The sequence below is a fragment of the Trachypithecus francoisi genome, unplaced genomic scaffold, assembly GCF_009764315.1.
Source record: "Trachypithecus francoisi isolate TF-2019V2 unplaced genomic scaffold, Tfra_2.0 Lachesis_group20, whole genome shotgun sequence".
Lineage (NCBI taxonomy): Eukaryota > Metazoa > Chordata > Mammalia > Primates > Cercopithecidae > Trachypithecus > Trachypithecus francoisi.
Genome location: NW_022681466.1, coordinates 21,729,810 through 21,752,174, shown reverse-complemented (window position 1 = coordinate 21,752,174; position 22,365 = coordinate 21,729,810). Strand labels below are relative to the sequence as shown.

The following is a 22,365-nucleotide window of genomic DNA, read 5'->3' as shown; positions in this document are numbered from 1 at the left end:
CCAGTCCTTTTAGGGGGAGTCTATTCCCCAGGGCTGGAGGAGAGGGAGGAAGCAGAGCCACCCCCAGATCACAGAAACCCAGGCTGGAAGTGGGGGTCCCACAGTCCTGAAAGACTTTCTGGGGGACCCACCTTTCCACAGACCTCCTTGGAGCCTTCTTGTACCTGCGCTGGATATGAAGCCCTCCCAGCCCCTGCCACAGGCTGTGCAGAGACAGAACTGCAAATCAGGAGCTCCAGCCAGTCAGGTCTTGGATACTTCCAGGAATGGAGAACTCATTACATCCAAAGCACCAATCATCTTGTGGGGTTTCTCCTTCCTTAAAATGAGCCATAGTCTGTGCCCATGGCCCTCAGGGGAACCTGGGGGAAGGTCATGAACTCTCCCTTTGGAGCAGAGTGGAGGCTCCTGAACTGGAACCTTCTGTCATGAGCCCTCAGGTCTTTCCTGTGTGGCGGCCCCGCTGGCCATCTGTATCGCCCTTTGTTGGGTAAGCCCTATGTCACCACCTCTCTTGGCTGGTGGCCTTCAGAACTGCTCTAATGGTCCAGATGAGGTTTGAGCAGCACAGGTGACTCCTGTCTGCTTCTGTTACTAAAGTGTCTTCGCTAGTGCCCCTCCTGCCCACACAGCACATGTGCCAGGAAAAGCAAATGCTCAGGGCCTAAGAGCCCTGTTCCAGGGCCAGAACGTACCTTCCTCGGCCCCTGCTCCTAACTCTCAGGCCTCCCCCAGCCTTAGACCTCAGGGGCCAGCCTGACTCCTCTCTCCTGGGAGGGGTGAAGTTCCTGGCCCAGTCGGCTGAAACTGCTCCTTCCAGTCACTTCCATTCACCTTCTGGTGCCTGGCCTTGCTAATGTCACTCAAGGGGTCTGGTCTGAATCTTAGCATCTCCCAGCAACTATGTCCCTCAGAGCCCCAGCTCTAGACACCAAAGGGTGTGCCCGGGAGTCTGAGTGGGCAGCCTGCTCTGCCTGGAATTCTCGGGCTAGTGGCCTGAGGCCCAGGATGCCCCTGTCTGGCAGCCAGTCACTCTGAGAACTGGAAAACCACAAGCCCACATGATAATATCTGAGGCATATTAACCACACAGTGCTTCCTCCTTGCTAACCTACTTCCTCCTCCCTGCTCTGCTGCCAGAGGGCCCCAGGCTTGGAAGGAGAGGCTCCCTCACCCTCAGCTGCTTCCCTGCAAGTGCCCCATGTCTGCATCCCATGCTTGTGCAGTGGCTAATTCTGGTGTCTCATCAGACAGTAATTATGGGGGAATCAGCAGTGCCGTCATCTCTGCAGCTCAGCACCTGTCACCACGCCACCATCCCCAGGCTGCTGGGATGGGACCGGAAGCTGAGGGAGGAGGGGTGTGCTGGGGTGAGGGGCATCTGCACCCTTCCTGCTTCTGCAGTCCTCACTTCCCCTCCCTGCCTCCCCAAGGTGAGCAGTGCACTTCAACCAGGTGGTACCAGTCACACAAGTGCTCCCTGTTACCCGAGGCAGGTACTGAAAGCAGGTGCCATGTGTCCCATGTATGCATCCCCATGACCAAACAGAACAGGCAGAAGGACACAGCAAGTCAAGGCTCAAATCTCACCTTGGGCACTTCCCATACGTGTGACCTTGAACAAATCATTTCAGTCCTCCAGACCTCAGTTTCCCTAATGGCAAAATGGAGAAAATAGCGCCTCCCTTGTGAAGACGGGAAGAAATAAGGTGTGTAATAGCACAGTGCCTGGCACATGTGTGGTCATGTAGTCATTCAACAAGCAATTCATACACAGCTACTTTAATGTGTTAGGCAATATGGGGATGCCAAGATGAATGAGATAATTTAGCAAGGATCACACTGTGGCTACACTGAGGCACAGGCTTTTTTTTTTTTTTTTTTTTTGTCGGGAGGCAGGGATGGCTAATGGTATTTGGTTTTATTTCTTTGAATTTTAATACCTCTAAGGAGCACAGGAAGTGAGGTAAGGAAGAGCGGGCTGCAGAGGCAGGAAGGCACCCCTCTCCTCACCACAGTCCCCACCATTCCCTGTCATCCTCATGCATTGCTTCCCTCATTTGCTGCCCCTGAAGGTACTGAGTTTGCTGCCCCCACAAGCAAAAGTAGGCTAGTGGGCTTAGTTATGTCCAGAACTGGTGACTGTTCAAGAAAGGTTACATTAGGAGCCACCAGAGGTTTGACAGTGCTCCGGGGGATCAGAGCGGCGAGCCCAGAGGCGGTTGTGCGGGAAGGGCATTTCAGGGAGGAGCAGGAGTGGGAGGTGATGAAGAGGAGCCGAGCTGCAGAGGCAAAGGCCCACAGGGGAAGAGGCCAGACCCAAGGGAGCTGCTGGGGCCCCCACCTGGCTACAGCACGGACTCCTCAGGAGGAACAGGGTGGGGAAGGAAGGTGATGAATCTTAGCGTGAATTCTCCACGGCGCTGAGCCACAGAGGAGCCCTGCTGCCGGAGTGCAGAGGGAGGCAAAGGTGCACGAGGGAATGGGGTGAGATCCACACAAAGCTTCAGGTGAAGGCGGGGCGGCGGGGGGCGAGGGGTGGAAGGGAGGGTGTAGGGCTAAGGCTGCCCTGTTAGAGACTGGGACTCTCTCTCTGACCTCAGGCATGCTACTTAACCCCTCAGGTCTGTCTGTCTCTTCCCCCACAAAACAGTCAGCAGCAGTGAGCTCACAGGACAGTTGTGAGGGTGAAATAAACTAACGCTTGTACAGTGCACAACCTAGCATCTGGCGCTGAGGAAGCACCCGATAAATACTGGCCATCAGTGTTTTCATTATTACCAGTCATGATTTTTTTTCTCAAAACTCAGCAATGACTAAATGAGCCCCATCCCCTGAAAGCCCACAGAGGGAGCACAGGTCTCTTCTAACCAAAACCAGAATCAACAGTGAGGGACTGACCCCGGTGTCCACTACCATGGTGGCCTCCTCCCGACTCCCACCCCCTACACTCTCAATAGGCATTTCAATAATCCTTCATAGCACTCTCAAAAGCCATCCACGTCTTATTCCACTCTGGCTGATAAAGCCAGGACAGGGGCTGCTTCACCTTTTGCAGAGGTAGAAAGTAAGTCTTGTAAGGTACTGAGCTTCCCATCACTGGGGGTATTCCAGAAGAGGGTGGGTGAAAGAGAAGAACATCCAGATCTCAGAGGCCCTTGCCCCGGCCCCCTCTGCCTGGTTCACTGCCCCTGAGCCCACCCCGCAGGCTGAGCCTTGGCCCCTCTGCTGTTTGTGTGGAGAAGCGGGTAACTCACGCGAGCAAGGAGGAAAAAGGCTCCAATTTCAAGTCTCTCCGCATTCTCCTGGGAGAAGCATTCTCCTGGCTTCTCCCGGCAGCAGCCGAGGATGGAGGAGGGAGGGGAGCAGTGTCGTTGCTCTTTTAGGAAAATGGTAATTTTAATTAAGAGGCAGACAAACGAGCGCTCTGCAGATTGTCTCAGAGCAAAGTTATTAAAAAGCCATCAAGGCAGCGGCAGCCACAGTGGCAAGGAGAGCTGCCTCCCCCAGCTGCCCACCTAGATTGTGGCTGAATAGCAGTTCAGAGAACTGGAGAAGGGCTGGAGGACATGGAACCTGAAAATAGCCCCTCTCCTAAGAAGGTAGGGCAGCACCCAGATAGGACCCAGGGTGCAGCCTGCCCAACCCTGGGCAGTAGGTGGGGATGCAAAGGGCACCTGCAATTAGGCAGCCCCTGCTGTGGGCCAAGTTTGGGCCCATCACTACTTTTTCTTTACTCTTCTCAACAATGCTGCCTGGGAGGTGTTCTTGTACCACTTTATAGGCACAAACACTGAGGCTCAGAGAGGGAAAGTGGCTTGTCCAGGCTCACACACCTAGGAAATGGCTGAAGTGGGGGTTTGAACCCAGGGCAGGCTGACTCTCAAGTCCAGTGCTCCAGGCTGCTGGTCCTGGGCCCAGATTTGGGGGCAGGGATGGCTTCCCCCGCCCATACACCCTCCTCCAGCCAGGCTCTTTGATGTCCTCTGAAGCAGCCTCAGGAGCAGCCTAATAATGTTACCCTTAGTCATCAGGGTCACCAGGGACTTGGAGGCCAAGTAACTGCTTGCTTGGCAGGGTCACATTATGAGGGGACACTCCACAGGGACATAAAGTTACAAAAGAGCTGCCAGCAGGGGGAGCAGGGGCAGATAGACAGAGGACAGGCCCCCACAGCCAGGAAATCTTCCAACTCTTCAACCTCTACTTGCTCAACAATTAAGCAAAGTATCCAGGAACCTATCTGCCTCGGTTGCTGTTAGACTCTGAGCCTAGTCCAGTGCCCGGCACAGGGAAAGTGTTCAATAAGTCTTCTCCCCCTACCCCCAAGATAGAGTCTTGCTCTGTTACCTAGGCTGGAGTGCAGTGGCACAATCTCAGCTTACAGCAACCTCTGCTTCCTGGGTTCAAGCAATTCTCCTGCCTCAGCTTCCTGAGTAGCTGGGATTACAGGTGCCCGCCACCACACCAGGCTAATTTTTGTATTTTTAGTAGAGATAGGGTTTCACCATGTTGGCCAGGCCAGTCTCGAACTTCTGACCTCGTGATCCGCCCGTCTCGGCCTCCCAAAGTGCTGGGATTACAGGCGTGAGCCACCGCGCCTGGCCTTCAGTAAGTCTTTATTGAATAAATGGATGACTGGATGAACAAGCAAACAACTGAATAAATGAAATGAGATCACAAGCTTGCATGTGAATGTAAGCTAAACAAAACGGTCCCATCTTCTCCCATCCCCCACCCTCTGGGCATCGCTGGAACATGGACATCCCCCCATAAGAGGTGCCCCCTTGCTCCTGATCCCTCTCCACAGACCACAAGCCCCCTCGGCAGAGGATTCCCGCCTCTTCTCTTCACCCCAGCCTAGCTTACATGGTGGCTTTGCAGCCCGCACACACATGTACATGCACGCGTGCTTGTACACGCACACTCACTGACATGCACACACGTGCACATACAGACATGTTCTCTACCAGCCAAAGTGCCCTCCCCAGAGTCAGGTATCGGCTGCCCCCTCCCCTGGCAAAGGCTGGGCCCACCAGGCATAGCCCCCTCCCCATTTCTGGCCCTCCAGGCTGGGGAGGAGCATCTGACTACAGAGAGCTGGCGGGAGGGGGAATCGTGGGGGGCCTCCCTCCTCCTGGCTTACTAACCTGGAGACTTTAAACAGAGGGAACAGAGTCCTGGAGGCTTCCCTCCCGCCGCACGCTGGAGCCCTGGGTGAGGGACAGGAAAGGAGGAAAGTCGTGAATGAATGCCCAGAAAGGCCCGGCTGCAGCAGAGGAGCTGGAGAGAGGAGGGGTCAGGGCAGGGGCTCCCAAAGTGGGCCGGGGCAGGGGCAGGGCCATGGGCCACAGGCCATGAGGTTGGGGGAGGTGAAGCAGGTACAGAGCAAGGCAGAGCCTTAGGAGCTCTCCCTCTGGGGCCCCCCAGGACAGACAGGATAGAGATTGGGTGTCATAGGAAGAGCAGGGACTGAGGGGGCAGAGACACTGGTGCGAGACAGACAGGGGGACGAACAGTAGGACAACACAGAAAACATGGGGTCCCCAGAACTGGGTTCCCAGGACAGACAGCCAACAAGCCACGCCTGGTTCTCCTCCCAGAAACAGGGGGAGATGCTTTACTGGGGTGCCCAACCTAGACCCCAAATGCTAGCCCGCCTGCCTCCCTCATGCAAGGTTATGCCATTCTGGAAGGTTGATGGCTTCAGGGTCAGAGAGGCTTGCCATAACTGCTCTAGTGACAACTCTCTCCCCAGCCTAAGAGACCCCCATCTGCTCCAGTCCCCACTAACCCTGAGATAGCCCCGCTTCCCCTGCCTGCATTAGAGGAGACAGGCATTTCCCACCCAAAAGGCACTCACAGGTTCACACTGTGCTAGGAGCACAGACCTGCCTGAAGTCCTTCACTTAGCTACTGCCTCCATGCCCCCAACCCTCAACCTGCCACAGCAGGGTCCCCTGCAGCTGTCCACCATGCCCCACCCTGCAGGGAAGTCCTTTCTAAACCTACTCCACCTCCCTCATGCTGCAATACCGATTAGCCTTTTACCCTGAGGCATGCAGCAGTAAGACCTTTCCTGCCTGGAGACACTGTGGCCCGCACCCACTCAGGCACAGCCCTCCCTTGGCTGGCTCAGACCCATCCATACCCACAACACGTCTGGCTACAAGCATTCTCAGAGCCCCCTGCCAATCTCATGGTTCCAATTTTCCCACCGATTACCTAAAACGTCGACATCCCAGGGAGAAACAGCTGTTGGTACACGGACTGGGAGAAAATATTAAGAATGCTCACTAATGTGTCTAGCCCCAGAGGGCTTCCTGGATGAGGCAGTGGGAGGCACAGAAGTGAAGGCTCAGGAGCTCCAGCTTCCTTCTTACCACCAGCCCTTAGTGGCAGCTCCAGGGGCCCAGCCCCAGACAGGCTGAGTTGAGGATCTGGGTCTTAGAAAAATCTAAAGAGGTTTCTTATGTATGCCCTTTCCTCAGTGGAGGGTGGACCCTATTCAATCATTCAGTCAGACACAGGAAGAGGAGGAAGATAAAGATGTGACTATTTATTGAATGTCTACTATGTGCCAGGAACTCTGCCTAAATTACCTCATATAATCCTACTACCCACTCTGTGAGGAAGCCACTGTTATGCCCTCGATCTACAGAGACGGAAACTGAGCTTCAGAGAGTGAAGCAACTTGCCCCAAACCACACAGCGAATGACTGTCAGGGCTGCAATTGCAGCCCAGAGCTGTCTGACTGCAGACCCTGAGCTCTTGATCGAGTAGCTAAACTGTCTCCTATCCACCCTCCCCAGTCATTGGCTGTCTTCCTTTTGGAGGCCTCTGGGAAGTTCTGCCTAAAGTCTAACCTCTTTCTTTCAGATGCTCCAGCAGAAATTATCTCCTATGGGCAGCAAGGTAGAAGAGAAGATTTCTCTTCTGTCTCTGTCCTGTCCTAAGAGTGGGAGGCAGACTGTTCTAACCTAAGGCTGCCAGTGGACCAGGATTGGAGTGAGCCATCAGGTTGAGGAGACAGGCGGGTCCGGGATTTCCTGAGCTTCATCTTTAGGTGACATCTGCCTCTCTAAGAGCCCCTTCCTGCCCCTCCCACTTCCAGGAGAGAAGAAGCTCCAGGAAGCCCCACACAAGCCCCTTCTCGGTTTACCAACCAGAAGTTCCCATAGTGCCCAGGTAGAAGAGAGCCCAGAAGTTCTGGGGTGGACAAAGTGAGAGTCTGCGGCAGTCCCCACAGCCCTTACCTTTCCACAGAGCCCTAACTTTCCATGGATAAGGGGGCTGGGGACAAGAATGGGGGACTCATCAGGCCAGCCTGGTCACTGGGTGGGGTGGAATAGGCAGGGGACGGCCGAGGAGAGAAGACAGCAAGGCCTATCCCAAGGGCTTCAAGGAGCCATGGAAGGCCTTCCCAATGAGCTGGGGTCGTTCATTCTTCCCATAAGAAGCAGAGGCTGGTGCCTGGAGTGACGTCTGCTGCGTATGCAATTATCATGCATCCTAGGGGTGAGGGGAGACTGCAGAACATGTGCCCTGGCGATCTCCCCAGCTCTGCACAAACAGAAACAGCTAGGCTCTTTCTGTGGGGTCTCTGGGTCTGGGGTCTCTCTATAAGCTGAGTCTGGGGGCCCCTCTGTGGGCCCCTGGGTCTGGGGTCTCCAGCATGCTCTGCCAGCGGGAATGGAAAAGAAGCCAGTGCCCTGGAATGCGTGTGTTTGCAGAGGTGAGAAAACCCAACTCCCTTCCAGTCTTGGGTTACTCCACACCAGGACATGCAGGCAACCGAGGCAGGTGGCCGAGGCTACCAGGAGCCAGGATAAGGCTGTGGGGGAGCTGAGCCACCAGCTTGAAGTGCCTTGTGGAAGAAAACCCGAACTGGATTGTTGTCCCCAAATGGAATGGAGTGTGGCACAGCCAGTTCAGCTGGGGTGGGAGGAAAACAGTGAGTTTAGAATTCAGAGGACAGCTGAATCCTCTAGCCACTCCCTTCTCCATCCCCTGGGCTGTGAGGGCAGATGTAGGCAAGGTGTGCCTTCGGAACAGGAGGGGGACTGTCTGTAAGGCATGAGAGTGTGTGTGTGTGTGTGTGTGTGTACGTGCGTACATGTGTATGTATTCCAATATTCTCTTGGGCCAAATCTCCATTTTTTTTCCTTAGCTGAAGCTGGGAAACAGTCTTCCCACCCTCCATGTGGCAAAGTAATATTATCCAAGGGAGAGGAGGTAGAGAGAGCCTGGGAGTGCTGGAAGGGAGCTTGAAGGTCCTCTAGTCCCACCCTCTTTTCTTATACCAAGGACACTGAAGACCAGAGAGGGCAACTAAATTGCCAAGGTCACACAGCAGTAGGGGAGACAGGCAAGCTGACTCCAGCCCAATGCTTGTTCTTTACAATTTACCTCTTTGCCCTAAGGAACAGAGGAGCAGCTTCTCTCTGTCTCCTCCTCTTCTCCCTCTCCCGCAGCACTGGATCCCTCCCCAGCAGGCCCCCCTGCACTCTGGCAACCACACCAGCCACACTCCTCAGGATGCCCAAAGGTCATGTGAAAGGTCATGCTGAGCAGTCCCCTGCCCCTAGGTCCAACACTAGTCTATGGGTGCTCACAGACCACTGTCATTGAGGTGAAAGATGCAAAAATACCACCAGAGCCTCCCATCCTGGAGTGGCCACATGCTGGGAGGTTTATCTTCCTATCTAACCTTGATTCCTCCTACTACAGCGTGGGCCTGCTTCCTCTCAAGCTGTCCTATGCAGAGATGGAGGCAGGGGGAGAAAAGCAGGTTTCCAGCCTCCACACCCTTCTGTTTGCCCACCCCCAGCAGACAGGATGAGGGCAGGGTGTCCCTGGGTGGCTGGGCCCCAAGCCCAGTGCATGCGTGGGGCCCAAAGGGTGGGATGAGGGAGCAGCAGCCTGGGTATGGGGGAAACAGCTTTTCTAGGAATTGCCCCTCCAAGTCCTCATCCTCTGCAAAATCCTAACTAAGTCTCAGGCTTAGACTTCTCTAAGGATTATTATCTTCTCTGGGTTCAGAGATGTCTGTCACCTATCCCATCATAATTGATTGTTTATTATCCCAACAATAAATTGATTGTTTATTATATGTCTGGCACTGTGCGGGATGTTTTCATCTGTTGTTTCATTTAATCTTCACAAAAATTCCAGGAAAGGAAACGAATCTGTCCCCTGAGACGGTCCTTCCTTAAGACTAAGTCTAACCTTGATCTCTCCTGCTGCATTTCCCCTGGCCCAGTCCTCCTTGGTGGCATTGTTGTTCCTGTCTTCAGAGACTCTTCTCATGACTCAGTGGCCTACATGATCTTCTCCAGGCTATCAACCTTTACCCAGCCCTGCCCCAGGAGTGGGGAGATATGTAAGTAAAAGGAACCAAGGCATGCAAGGAGGCTCTGCGGGAGGTCCCCAAGAGGTCAGGTGGGGCTGCTGGAGGTAGGGGCAGGACTGGGGTGGCAGGTTCTCCTCCCTCATAATGTCCATGACCCCTGCAGGGGGTCTGGGCCCCAACTTCTGTGTGGTAGCTAAGAGGGCCCAGAGAGGCAATGAATGACCTAGTCCTTCTCAGTAACCATCTCTGAGGCTCAGGTTTCAGCACACACATCCCTAGAGCCCAGGGGAATGGGCAAAAGCAGGCAGGGGCACAAGGGCAGGACTTGCCATGGGTTGAGCCTGGGAGGTGAAGCCAGAGGAGGAGCTCTGACACCTGGCTAAGCTCCCAGCAGAGGGCTAGCAGGCCCTGGGAGGGTGCACAGCCTCAAGCCCCTCTGCCTGCTGCAGGGTCAGGCCTCCGTGGGGTTTTGCACCCCCTATTCTAGCCACAGGCAACTTTGGTGAATTCACCCACCACATGGCTTCTCTGTTTTGACCTTTTGCAGCAGGAGTGCTGAGGGCAGGGGTCCCCTCCACTACAGTCATCCCCCCACCCTGCCCCCAGCATGGCTGGAACATAGGGGCCAGACTCACCTCCCTAGGGAATGTTCAGGCCCAGCTTTCACCCCTCTGGGAAATCGGAGCAGCAAAAGCATGGGCCAATGGGCAAGGGGAGTTGGAATGGTGGGTGGGACTCTGGGCCGGGTGTGGGCGGCACCCTCCCCCTTCAAGCAGGCACCATTAATATATGCAAAGCATATGCAAATCACCCAGAAGAGAGACACAACACCGCTGGAATGTCACAAGAGACCTTGGAGATCAGCCAGCCCACGCCCCCTCATTTCACAGGTGAGGAAAGAGGCCCGCGCTGGGAAGGGACTTGCTCAAGGTCACGCAGACATCTGGGCACTGAGGAAGGATAAGAATGAGCTCTCTCGACTTAGTGCAGTGCTTTTTCCACCAGGGTCTTGTCTTTCTGCTGGGGGGTTTACAACATGGCAAAGGGGCCCCAGGGAGTGGATGGGGCTCCAGGCAGGCCCATCAGAGACATGGGTGGGAGATGGAGCTGAGAGGCTTCTTGGATGCCTCCCTTACCGCCTCTGCACCTGGAGACGGTCTGGTGGGTGTGAGGGGCAGTGCAAGGGCAGCATAGCACCTGGGGGGCCGATGGGTGGAGGGGCGGGAGGCCGGAGGTAGGCAAAGAGAAATCCGAGGGGCAGGGGAGAAGAGCAGGGAACCTGGGGTGTTTGAGGCAGGGGAGGAAGAGCCCAATGTCAGGGCAAGGTGCCCGCTGTGGTGTGGGGAGGGGGATGGCGCCCTCAACACATACACACACACACACACACACACACACACACACATCCCTAAGTGTTCAGCAGCCCTTCCTGGACTCTGCCAATTATGGCACCTGACAGACCATAATAGTTAACCCAGGCCCATCCCTTCTAAGGACACTTCCCCGCCCCCAACTTGGCTTCTCAACCTTCCAGACAGTCCTCGAAAGCAGGGCCAGAGCTGGAGAAAGGAAGGGGCGGCAGACAATGGGAGGGGCAGTCAGAGGGAGGTAGAAGGAGGCAGAAGAAGAGACAGGGAGACAGGGTTAGAGAGAGAGACAGCAGGAAGGGCAGTGCAGGAGAAATTGAGGGGCAGGGAGCGGCAGGGGAGGAATGGGGAGACGGAAAGGCACAGAGGGGAGATGGGGGAGGGGCGAAGACTGAGGGCATCCAGGGGAGCACTCTGGAGCCCAGGTATCGGGTAGAGGAACCCTGACCCCGAGGTTCTAGGCTGCTTGGCAGGAGTTAGGGACCATGCCCCTGCCCCTCTGCCCACCTCCCCAGAAACTCCCCTGGCTGCCAGGAACTCAGTCCTCCCTCCTTCACTGCCTCCCTCCATTCCTCCCTCGGGGCAGGCACTGCTTCCCAGCTAAATCCTTCATCTCCGCTTCTCAGAGCTTGGAATGAAAGAAGGGGAAGCGAGTACAGCCCTCAAACCCGCTGACGGCCAGATTTTTATTATCTTTGCTCGAATGGGCCCTAGGAAGCCAATGAGGGATTCTTCAAAGAGCATCTAAGTGCCTCATTGAAGCCTGCACCTGCACCAGCCCACCCACAGCAGGCAGCCAGGACTTGGGGGGCACAACCTGTCCCCCACCCCCCACAAATCCTAGAGTCCAGAGCCTCGGCTACCAGGAGCCTCACCCTCAGCAGCTTGTATCCAAGCAGGGGTCCCTAGGTCAGGAAACCAGGCTTAAAGCCAGACTTAAGTCTGCTGGGCCTCTGAGGCAGTCTCTGTCCCTCTCTGGGCCTCAAGGACATAAATGAAGGAAGAAAACAGATCTCCTTGCCAGGGCTTGGAGGAGATAAATGCTTGGGATTCCTCGAAAGAGCAGCTTTTATGGCAAGCCCTGGATCCTTCCCCTGAACTCCCTGCCTGCCCAACACCCACAGGCCCCTTTGCAGGAGTGACCCCCACCACATCTGCCTCTTCATGTGCCCCGGGCCGGCTACCCAGGGTGACAGACGCCATGAACTGTTCTTCCTTGAGCCCCAAACTCAGCTCCCTCCGTTTAAATCCTCAACACTGTCTCCCTTCTTTCCCCAAAACCTAACCTGGGGTGGGGGTGGGGGCTCAACAAACTGGGTAGTTCAAAAAGCCCATCCCCCTCCCTCCCAAGCACTTCCAGGGCTGGGGTTTTGGCAGAGAATGCCAAGGTTGGCATGGGCAGATGGCAGCCATGCCACCCCCACCCTCTAGCTCTGACCACACTGTCGATGCCCACAGCCAAAGAAGGAATCAATGGTTCTAATTAAACCCTTTTTCCAGGGTGGGTCCCTGGCGAGAGAGGGAAGAGGGAGACAGGGAAGAGGGAGAGGGAGAGAAAGAGAGAGACGGAGAGACAGGGAGAGCGCATCAGAGAGGCCCTGCATCCCAGTGCCCAACCCAGTACTCTGCACATCTTTAAGACGCCAGGAACCCAGCAGGGATCAGGCCTCGGAGACCCCAGACCCTCTGCATTAGGCAAGGAGGCAAGTAGAGGGGCAGGGGAAACCTGAGGTGGGGGTAGCTCTTTGAGAGGCTCATTCTAGCGATCCTTCCCCTAGTGGAGTATCCCCCTCCACTCAGCACTCCCCGAGGACCACAGTTGCCTTTTGCAGATAGAGCTCCAGGGCACAGAGAGTGGGAGCCAGAAGGGGGATTTGTGCCTCCATCCCAGCCTTGAGGGTCATCACAGAGAACCAGCCATCGTGGAAAGGGCGGAAGGAGCAAGAATTGTTGTGGGGGGGACTGGACAAAGACCCTCTTGTCCCCAAGGCAGGGTGGCAGGAAGCCAGGGCAAAGCCTTTGCACTTGCTGCCAATGGTGCCTGGGTGCCAGGCAGCCTGGGTGGGGATGGCGGGGTGGGGGGTAGTGGTGGTGGATCTTATTATTGGAATCCCTCCCCTTATGCCCAGAGCCCTCACCCCATCCCTTGCTTCTACCCCAGACCACTAGCTAAGTCTCTGTCCCCAGCAACTCTCAGCTTGCCTGGAGAACTCCTTCCTGTGTGAATGTTCCTTTCCGTGTCCCTGACACCTGTACGGAGTGTCCCATCACCAACCAGAACCAGCAAAACCCCTCAAATGCACCATAGCTGCTCCCCACATACAACCACACCAGAAACCACCACCATCATAGCTGCCACCAGTGGTGACAGCCTCACAATCTCCATCTCCATCAAATGCATCATCAATTTTTTAAAGACCAACAAGAGGGAAAGGGACGGGAATAAGATAAACTGAGGCACGGAATTAGACAGCAAAGCAGTTGGCTCAAGGTCACGCAGACCAAGATACCAAGAGTCGGGAAGAAGGTATCCTGACGACCCCCAAAAAGTGCTCAAACCCCACCCAAAGGAACATTCAGGCCCACAAACCTGGAAGTCTGATCAGCTTCCCTCATTCCCAAGCCTCACCTGTTTCTCCCTTCCCCAAAACAGACAGCAGCTCCTCCATCTCCTTTTGAAAGGCTGCTGCCAGAAACCCCCAATCCCAGCTCGGGGAGCCCACTTTCCTTAAAGTTGGGGTGCTGCAGGACCTCCTTGTCCCACAACATTTGAGGAGAGGGGCTGGGAAGATTCCCCTCCTTGCACACTTCCCCGCGCCTGCTCACCTGGCTCCCCTCGGCCCCCAGGGTCCCTCGGTCCAGGCTCCTCCCTGGGAGAGCGGGCTCTGCCCTCCGCCGTCCTCTCCCACCAGGCCAGGGCAAAGCGCCGGAGGCACTGCCAGGGCTGCATGGGGAGGCGTGGGGCTGGGGGGCGCGCACCAGCAGCCTCACACGCCCCGCCGGGCCCTGACAGCCGAGCTGCGGAGGCACCCGGCCTGTCCCCTCTGCTTCCACCAGCATCCTGCTGCCCCCACCGACAGGACTCGGAGCTGGCCCGGGAGCTTCTGACGTAGCAGGGGGGTGCGTGGGAGGGGAGGGTGGGCCACGGTGGTGCGTCCCCTTCCCAGCCCCACCCTCCACCCCTCAGCCGCCTGCAGTCCCTATCTTCTCACTCACCCTAGATGCCCTCCCCAGCTGGGGGCGCCCTCCGCTGCCCTCTGGCCTCTGCGGGGGGAGGGGTTAAGATTAAATAGCCCCTCCCTAAACCCCTCCCTCTCGTGGACCTCCCTACTCGCTGGTAGAGCGGGGAGCTGGTCCCCAGTTTCTGCAACTGCTGCTGAGGCTCAGAGGTCTCCAGGGCTAGGGCCTCGAGGTGCGGGGAGCTGGGGTGTGTGGAATACGGGCTTGTATCCTGGCAACGCGGTCAACCCCAGAACTCACTCATCCCCTTCCGTCCCTGGGGGCTGGCGCAAAGGGCCCACCACCATCCTAGCCGGTGCACCCCATTCTGGGAGCTGAGGGAGGGAGGCCTTTGATGCACCCCTCACTTCTCCATTCCCTTCCCCTCCCCCTGCATCCTCTTCTTCCCCCACCTCGGATGGACGCTCCCCTCCCCCCACCCTGCTCAACATCCATCCCCCTTCTTCTCCTCACCCCTCCCCTCTCCATACAGCCCCTTTACAGTTGAACCCCTCTGGCCCCCACCCCGGGGCGTCGTGAGGCCCTCCCCACCCTGCCCCCTTCTCTGGTCCCAGCACTCCTCTCGCCTGGGTCCTTCTCCCAAGCCCAGCGCACAGCGGTCCCCTGCCCCCCACACACCTGCACCCCAGCATCCCTCGCCCCGCCGGCCACCGCCTCCCCGGCCCGGCCGCCGCCCCCGCCCCCGGCCGAGGGGGAAAACACACAAAGAAAACAGAAATACCTTCCACTTAAGCATGGAGGCACATTAGGGAGGAGAGAGACAGGGACATGCCTTGGGACGGAGCGTTCCCCATCGGGCGGGGGCGCGGGGGGCGGGGGCCCCGGGCCGGCCTGCCTGGCGCTCGCCCTCTCGCCGCCTCGCGGGCTCCTCGCTCGGCCCCAGCCCCGGGGCGCGGTGCCAGGCGGGCGGGCCGGGGGCGCGGGCCCCGCCGGGGTGGACCAGCTGGGAGGGCGCCGGCGGCCGGGCGTGTGGGTGCGCGCGCGCGCGGGCGTGTCACCGAGTGTGCGAGAGCGAGTGTGTGTGTGTGTGTGTGAGTGTGTGTGCGCGCGCGCGGGCCGGCGCGGGTGTGTCACTGCGGGCGGGCGCGCGCGCGGCGCGGGCGCGCGCGTGTGGCCGGAACGTACAAAGGGCCGCCCGGGGCGGCGGTGGAGGGGGAGGGGAAGGGGCACTGCGCCTTCTCGCTCCCTCCGGCAGCACGGCGGGATCCCGCAGCGCGCAGCCGGGGCCGAGCGCGAGGCACGCTCACTCTCCTTCCCGCGCCACCTGCTTCTCCCACCCCAAGTAGTCTTCGCACCACGATGGAGACAAATACGTTGACCAGGGACCAGGAACACTTGGAGGGTGGAGGACTCCTGGGTCTCCAAGCCCGGGCGCGTCTAGGGATGGAAAGGCTCTCGGGGCTGGGTGGAGAGGCGGGGCGGCGAGACTGGGGGCTCTCTTCAGTCAAGGTGACCCCGGAAACCAACAGCCGCCCCATGCCGGGAGCGCCTAGATCCTCCTCTGCTTCTGCCGCGCGACCCCTCGCCCCACTGCGCCTAGAAGCGGCTCAGTCAGAGGGTCTGGGCTTCCCAGCGCCGCCTGCTGGGCCGCCTCCTGGCCCCGGCTCCGGGTTGCGGCCCCTCCTGCAGGCGTGCGCGGGAACTGCAGGCGCGCGTGCTAGCAGGGAGGTGGTCCGCGCCCCTCCGGCCAGTGAGACCCCATGGCAGGACGCTCCAGCGACGGTCCCTGCTCACGCCTTGCTTGGCGGCGCCACTGCCGCCTCTACCGCAGCCGGCAGAGCACTAGCTCGGCTCCACCCTGCCGTCCCCCGCCCCTCCGCGTCCCACCTTCGTTGGCCTACCTGTTGGCTCCGCAGACTTCTCCAGCGCTGACCCAGACCCAGACCCAGACCCAGGCCCGCACAGACACCTCGTGCTCCAGCGGCCCCCTCCCTCCCTCGCTCGGATGCTCTGACCAGTCCCTTCTCTCTCAAGCTTTCTTGGGGAGGAGAAGGTGGGCTGAGTCCCCTGTCCCTTTTATTTACTTCTGGCGTTTCCAAAAGCAGTTTAGGTGAGCAAGAGAAGGAACAGAGTACTTCTATTCACTATGGACCATCAGGCAGAGTGGCAGGCAGGCAGAGAGCCCAGGAGAGGAGACCCCACCCCAAGTGGCCCAAATGACAAACCGGTTTCCCCACTTCCTGGTCTACCCAGTTGCAACCTTAATCTGGGCTCTCCCAATTTCCTGTCCACCTCCCCCCCCCAGCCTGCCCCTGAGCCAACCACATGCCCAGCTAGGGACAAGGTCCCAGATTCCCCTTAGAGATCAATAACCAATTGCAGTAACTCAGATGCCAGGGCCAGGACCAGAGGAGAGGCCCTTCCCAGCTCCAGCGGCACAGATCAGGAAGACAGCCAAGAGCTGTGTCCTTGGACACACAGTCTGGGCACACGACCCCAGCGGCCGGCACCCTGACTTCTTCCCTCCTGGGCCAACTGCCTCTCCCTCTGCCAACTGGATGGTGCCCATCTTTTGGCCTCTGAGAGCACAGTGGGCATCCATCCAGCGCCCTGCCTGGCTGCCTGCCCAGGATGGGCATGGGAGGCAGCAGGCTCTGTGTGGGGGAGGCTGATGGGAGGCAGGGGGAGCTTCCCCTCAGCACACGGACACCACCTCCCAAGCGGCTGGAAGCCCAGAGCTCTGGCACACGTCGCTCCTCCATTCAGACTCCCCACCCACCGACTGCACAGGACTCCTGCCCTTCACCTCCCCCAACTCAGATTCCCCCCAAGGAACAAGATTTCTTCCCTCCCCCACTTTGTGCCTAAGGGGAAGAAAATCAGCAGGTGCTCTTCCCATAATCTCTAATTTAACCCTTTCAACAGCCTGACAAAAGTGAGCATTTTCAACCCCCTATCAGAGAGATATAGCCAATTGCCCAGTGTAAGAGCAGCAAAGTTGAAATTCAAACCCGCATCTGCCTTACGCAAAAGCTCCCCGCCTGTCTTCTATCACCATCATCTCATAACCTGGTGGGCCGCCACAGCAGGGACACAAAGTCTCATAACCATACAGTTGTTAGAAGAGAACTGGGATAAGGAATGTGGCTGAGAATTAAGATGTATAGCCATGTCATAATCAGGAAGGAGACAGGGATCTGGTCCTGTTGTGGGGAGAGTGACCTGAGGCATTACCTTTAGTTGACCATTGAAAAGATGCTTGTGCCATCGAGTGGAGATTTGCCTGCCCAACCCCACTGGCTTGGGGTGGAGTGGGAAATGTTCTGTGATGCAGCCCCCAGGGACTGGGAGCAGTTCCAAAGGTGTCAGCAGAATGAAGCATCCATTTTTACCCACCCTAAGGTGAGCTCGCTCATCATGAAGGCCACCTCCGTAGTGAGGTGCTTAAATCAGATATATGTAATATTTTTAATTTGTATAGCTCACCTTTTAATGATGAATCCTTAGCATTTCTGATCATCTTCATAGCTGTCAGCTCATTTGAGACCCTTCTCCCCTCTCCTCCCCAAAGATGCTTTGTCCACACCCACCCCACCCAGCTGACTCCATGGGTCCCCCAGAGGGGTGAGAAGGGATACAGCTCCCTGAATAGAACCCAAGGTCCCAAGGCCGAAAGTGGAGCCAGAGAACATATGGCCTGGCACCATCACCCCTCATTGACCCCAAGAAAAATAGTTGCCTTTCCCTCCTCCCACCAGGTCTCAAAAGGAGGGGTTCCTGGTGGAGAGAGAAGGCTGGGGACACCATGTCCACTGATCAGGGTGAAAGCAACACAGGTATTACTTCAGCTGAGAGACGAGAATTGCTCCTGTAAGCTGGCATGGTGCCCAGGCACAACCAATTTGCCAGCTGCCTCCACCTGAGATGCCTCAGGTACCACCCCGCCCCCGCTCTCATTCCTCAACAGGTAACTTCCCTCTGGTCTCCCTCCCCTGTTCCTCTGGCAGTGTATTTGGTTGGGAGAGGGCAGCTGGCATGTTTGAGGCTTGGAACAGCAGATCCTAACCACTCACCTTGCCTCCCCAAACGTCCCACCCAGTCCTCACCTGTTCCTGGGAGTCTGCAAGAGACAGGTTATGGCGGTGCACCCCAGAGGAAAGAATTCTCAGCCTTGCCTCTCCTTCCCCAAGATGCAATAGGAACAGGGATTGCATCTGGAGAAACATCTGGGCAAGTAAAGGGAGGTGGGCCTTGGGGTGGGCAGAGAGGGGCGTCTGGGCCTCTAGGAGAAGGCACAGAGTGATGTGGAAATAATGGCTGGGACACCCCAAACTGCTCACTCTGCTGTTTTGGAGCACCCCCAGCGCGGTATCCTTGAGAAAGCCCCCAGTCCGTGGGGCTGTTGTCTGGCCAGGCATTTCATGAGACCCCAAGGAACCATCCACATTCCACTAAGGGGGGCCTGCAGACAGTGAGGGCCTAGGGACCTGGTCCTATTCTGGGGCAAGTAAACAGGGGCAGTGACGTGGCACCTGGGGCACAAGAGGGGTGGGGGAGGAGCCAAGGAGGAGGAGGGTGCTTCCCCCTGCCCCAGGCCTGCATCTGGGGGTTTCCGAACACAGCCTGGTCTTCCAGAGCCCCTAAGCCTCCCTTCTCACATTCCTCACCCTCCTGTTCCTCCTCCCACTCCATAGGAGAGGAGGGAGGGACAGTAAATTTCTAAAGACCATCCCCCCTTCCCTGCTTGTTATTGTAATGAATGCTAATGATGCTCCCTAATTGATGCCCTCATTAGCACATCAAACCCGCTTTCTGAAGAATGAAGAGAGAAAGTGGAGTCAGGTTCTCTGGGGTCGGAGCTGTAGCCAGCCTCCTCCAGAGAATCTTATCCTGATGCTTCTGGCAGGGAGGGACCGGAGTAGGGGCTTGGAGTGAAAAGCCGAGGTGTTCCCCTCCCAGTGGGAATTTCCTGAGCACAAGGCTCTCTTCCCTGTCTGATGGCAAAGGTTCCATCTGTCTCATCAGACTGGGAGCTCCTTGAGTCAGGCACCTTGCCCCCCTCACTAAGCCAGGGCTCCCCCTGTGGTAGGGCAGTGGCTCTCAAAGTGATTGGAAAAGCCCAGTCGCCTGGAGGGCATGTTAAACCAGGGATTGCTGCCTGCCCTCCAAGAGCTCAGATTCAACAGATTTGAGGAAGGGCCTGAGAATTCGCATTTCTTTTTCTTTTCCTTTCTTTTCTTTGTCATTTTCTTTTTTCTTCTTTTTTTTTTTTTTTTTTTTGAGATAGAGTCTCACTCTGTCACCCAGGGTGGAGTGCAGTGGCTCGATCTCGGCTCACTGCAACATCTGACTCGTGGGCTCAAGTCATTCTCCTGCCTCAGCCTCCCGAGTAGCTGGGATTACAGGCACCCGCCACAATGCCCAGCTAATGTTTGTATTTTTAGTAAAGACTGGGTTTCACCATGTTGGGCAGACTGGTCTTGAACTCCTGACCTCAGGTGATCCTTCCTCGGCATCCCAAAGTGCTGGGATTACAGACGTGCCCCACCCCGACAATTATTTTATTAATTTATATATATATATATATATTTATTTATTTATTTTAAGATGGAGTTTCACTTTTGTTGCCCAAGCTGGAGACTGGAACTGGATCCCTGATCCCCTGCTGTGTGCCAGATCCATGCTCTGTGATGCTGATGCCAGTGGATCTCCCTTCTCTGTAGGAGGAAAGAATAATGGCAAGGGAGAGGGTTCCTAGCACCCACCTCACTCTGGGTGACCTCCCAGGGCCTAACTGGGGAGAGGAACTTGTGGCTACAGTCCATGAGCATGCGTGCAGCTCCCCACCTCTTCCCTTCCCATTTGGTCCCCTAGGCATAAGAATTGTTGGGTTGGGGCGGGGCACAGTGGCTCACCCCTGTAATCCCAGCACTTTGGGAAGCCGAGGCAGGAGGATCACCTGAGGTCAGAAGTTCGAGACCAGACTGGCTAACATGGTGAAACTCTGTTTCTACTAAAAATACAACAAATTAGCTGGGCGTGGTGTCAGGTGCCTGAAATCCCAGATACTTGGGAGACTGAGGCAGGAGAATCACTTGAAACCGGGAGGCAGATGTTGCAGTGAGCTGAGATCACACCATTGCACTCCAGCTTGGGCAACAAAAGCGAAACTCCACCTCAAAAAAAAAAATAAAAAGTATTGTCGGAGTGGGGCCGGGTGCCATGGCTCACGCCTGTAATCGCAGCATTTTGGGAGGCCGAGGCGGGTGGATCACCTGAGATCAGGAGTTGAGACCAGCCTGGCCAACATGGCAAAACCCTGTCTCTACTAAAAATACAAATATTAGCCAGGCGTAGTGGCATGCACCTGTAAGCCCAGCTACTCGGGAGGCTGAGGCATGAGAATCACTTGAACCTAGGAGGCGGAGGTTACAATGAGCCAAGATCACACCACTGCACTCCAGCCTGGACGACAGACCATGACTGTTTCTCAAAAAACAAACAAACCAAAAAAGAATTGCCTGGGTGGATGGGTGAGTGAACTGCAACCTATAGTTGGGGGAGGAGGGAGAGAGGATACTGGAGCTGCAGTGGAGAGATGGAGGACGAGGGGATGGGGCAAACAGAAGTGGGATGAAGAGAAGGTGAGATGTGCAGAAGAACGGAAGAAAAGGGAAGAAGCGGGGAAGCAGGGGGAGGGGAGGAAAGAGAGAAGAAGAGAGGGAGAGATGTAAGGAGAAATGGAAGAGTGAAAGAAGGCCTAGGACAGGGAAAGGGAAAAAAGAAGAAAGATGAGGCCAGGGCAGGGAGGAGGAGAAGGAAGGTACAGTCTGTATCTGTCCTTAAGAGGGCATATTATGAGCCACTGAGGCCCAAGTACACCACAAGCCCAACTCCTGCAGGGCCACACCCAGCTTGACTTTAAGGCTCTAGATTTCACCATCTGATTCACATGTCTTGGGGGAAAAAATGGAAGCCTCCTCCCACCTCCAGCTAGCTGCCCTCCCAGGCCTACCAACCAACCTTAGAAGACTGTGGTAGAAGGTGCGGGGAATGGAGCCAGTACTATCCTGATCTCTTTTACCCCTGCTAGCACCTAGTAACCATCTCCTTGCCTTCCAAGGTTATAGCACTCCCCTACTTAATGCTGAAAGTAGGAAGAATTCTCACGCATTGCTGATGGGAATGTGAAATGGTTGAGCAGCTATGGAAAGCAGTTTGGCAGTTCTTTAAGCATAGAATGACCCTATGATCCAACAGTCCAAATGTCCTTCAGTGGACGAATGGATACACAAATTGTGGTATATCCATACAATGGAATACTATTCATTCATAAAAAGGAATGAAGTACTAATACATGCTTCAACATGGATGAACCTCAAAAACAACATGCTGGCTGGGCACTGTGGCTCAGGCCGTAATCCCGGTGTTATGAGAGACCAAGGCAGGAGAATTCCTTGAGACCAGGCATTTGAGGCCAGCCTGGGCAATGTGGCAAGCCCCTATCTTTACAAAAAAATCTCCAATCCCCACCAAAACGTCATGCTAAATGAAAGAAGCCAGTCATTAAAAGTCATATATTGTATGATTCCATTTATATGAAATATTCAGAATAGATAAATCCACAGAGATTTGCCTGGAGAGATGGGAGAACAGGCAGTAGCTGTTAATGGGTATGAGGTTTCCATTTGAGGTGATGAAAGCGTGTTGGAACTAGAGTTGATGGTTGCAAAGTATTATGAAAGCACTAGCTGGGCGTGGTGGCTCACGTCTGTAATCCTAGCACTTTGGGAGGCCAAGGCAGGCAGGAGTTCGAGACAGCCTGACCAACGTGGAGAAATCCCATCTCTACTAAAAATACAAAATTAGCCGGGTGTGGTGGTGCAAGCCTGTTATCCCAGCTACTCTGGAGGCTGAGGCACGAGAATCGCTTGAACCCAGGAGGTGGAAGTTGCGGTGAGCCAAAGTCATGCCATTTCACTCCAGCCTGGGCAACAAGAGTAAAACTCCGTACCCCCCCCCAAAAAAAAACACAAAGCTCTAAATGCCACTGAGTTTTTCACTTTATAATGGTTACTTTTATTAATATACTATGAAAATCTTGCCTCAAAAAACAAAGTAATAATGAAAGTAGGAGTCTGCCAGGGAATTCAATGAGTAGAACCATCTGAAAAGTTCAGCCTATCTTCTTTGGAACAAGAGCTTGTGCCCACATGAGTCACAGGCTTTCCCGGTATGCTGGAACACTGGGCACTGCTCCAAGGACTCTCAGAAGATGCTCGTAGGGCCTTGGATGTTTTCTGGCCCCAGGCTGCTCCCCGAAGCCTCTTCCTCTGCCTGGCCCTCACTCCATGGGGGCTTCCCTTTCAGGTTCCTGCCTCCCAAGCAGGTGGCAGACAGGTGATCTGTGCTTTGCATCTTCAGCTAACATCGTGCCATCTGCCCCAGTGGCAGCTCCACCCCTTCTT

At 56.0% G+C, this 22,365-nt stretch overlaps 1 protein-coding gene across 6 annotated transcripts in view; it reads right to left on the bottom strand.

Moving 5' to 3' along the window:
* Positions 1-13,775, bottom strand: part of SRCIN1 (SRC kinase signaling inhibitor 1) — a 74,737-nt gene extending 60,962 nt beyond the window's left edge. For all 6 annotated transcript variants that reach the window (XM_033183258.1, XM_033183260.1, XM_033183257.1 and 3 more), the window contains exon 1: positions 13,544-13,775. In XM_033183258.1, the coding sequence (XP_033039149.1) occupies positions 13,544-13,667 (124 nt within the window). In that variant the 5' untranslated portion in view covers positions 13,668-13,775. The remainder of the gene's footprint in view (positions 1-13,543) is intronic.
* Between the last annotated feature and the right edge of the window lie 8,590 nt (positions 13,776-22,365).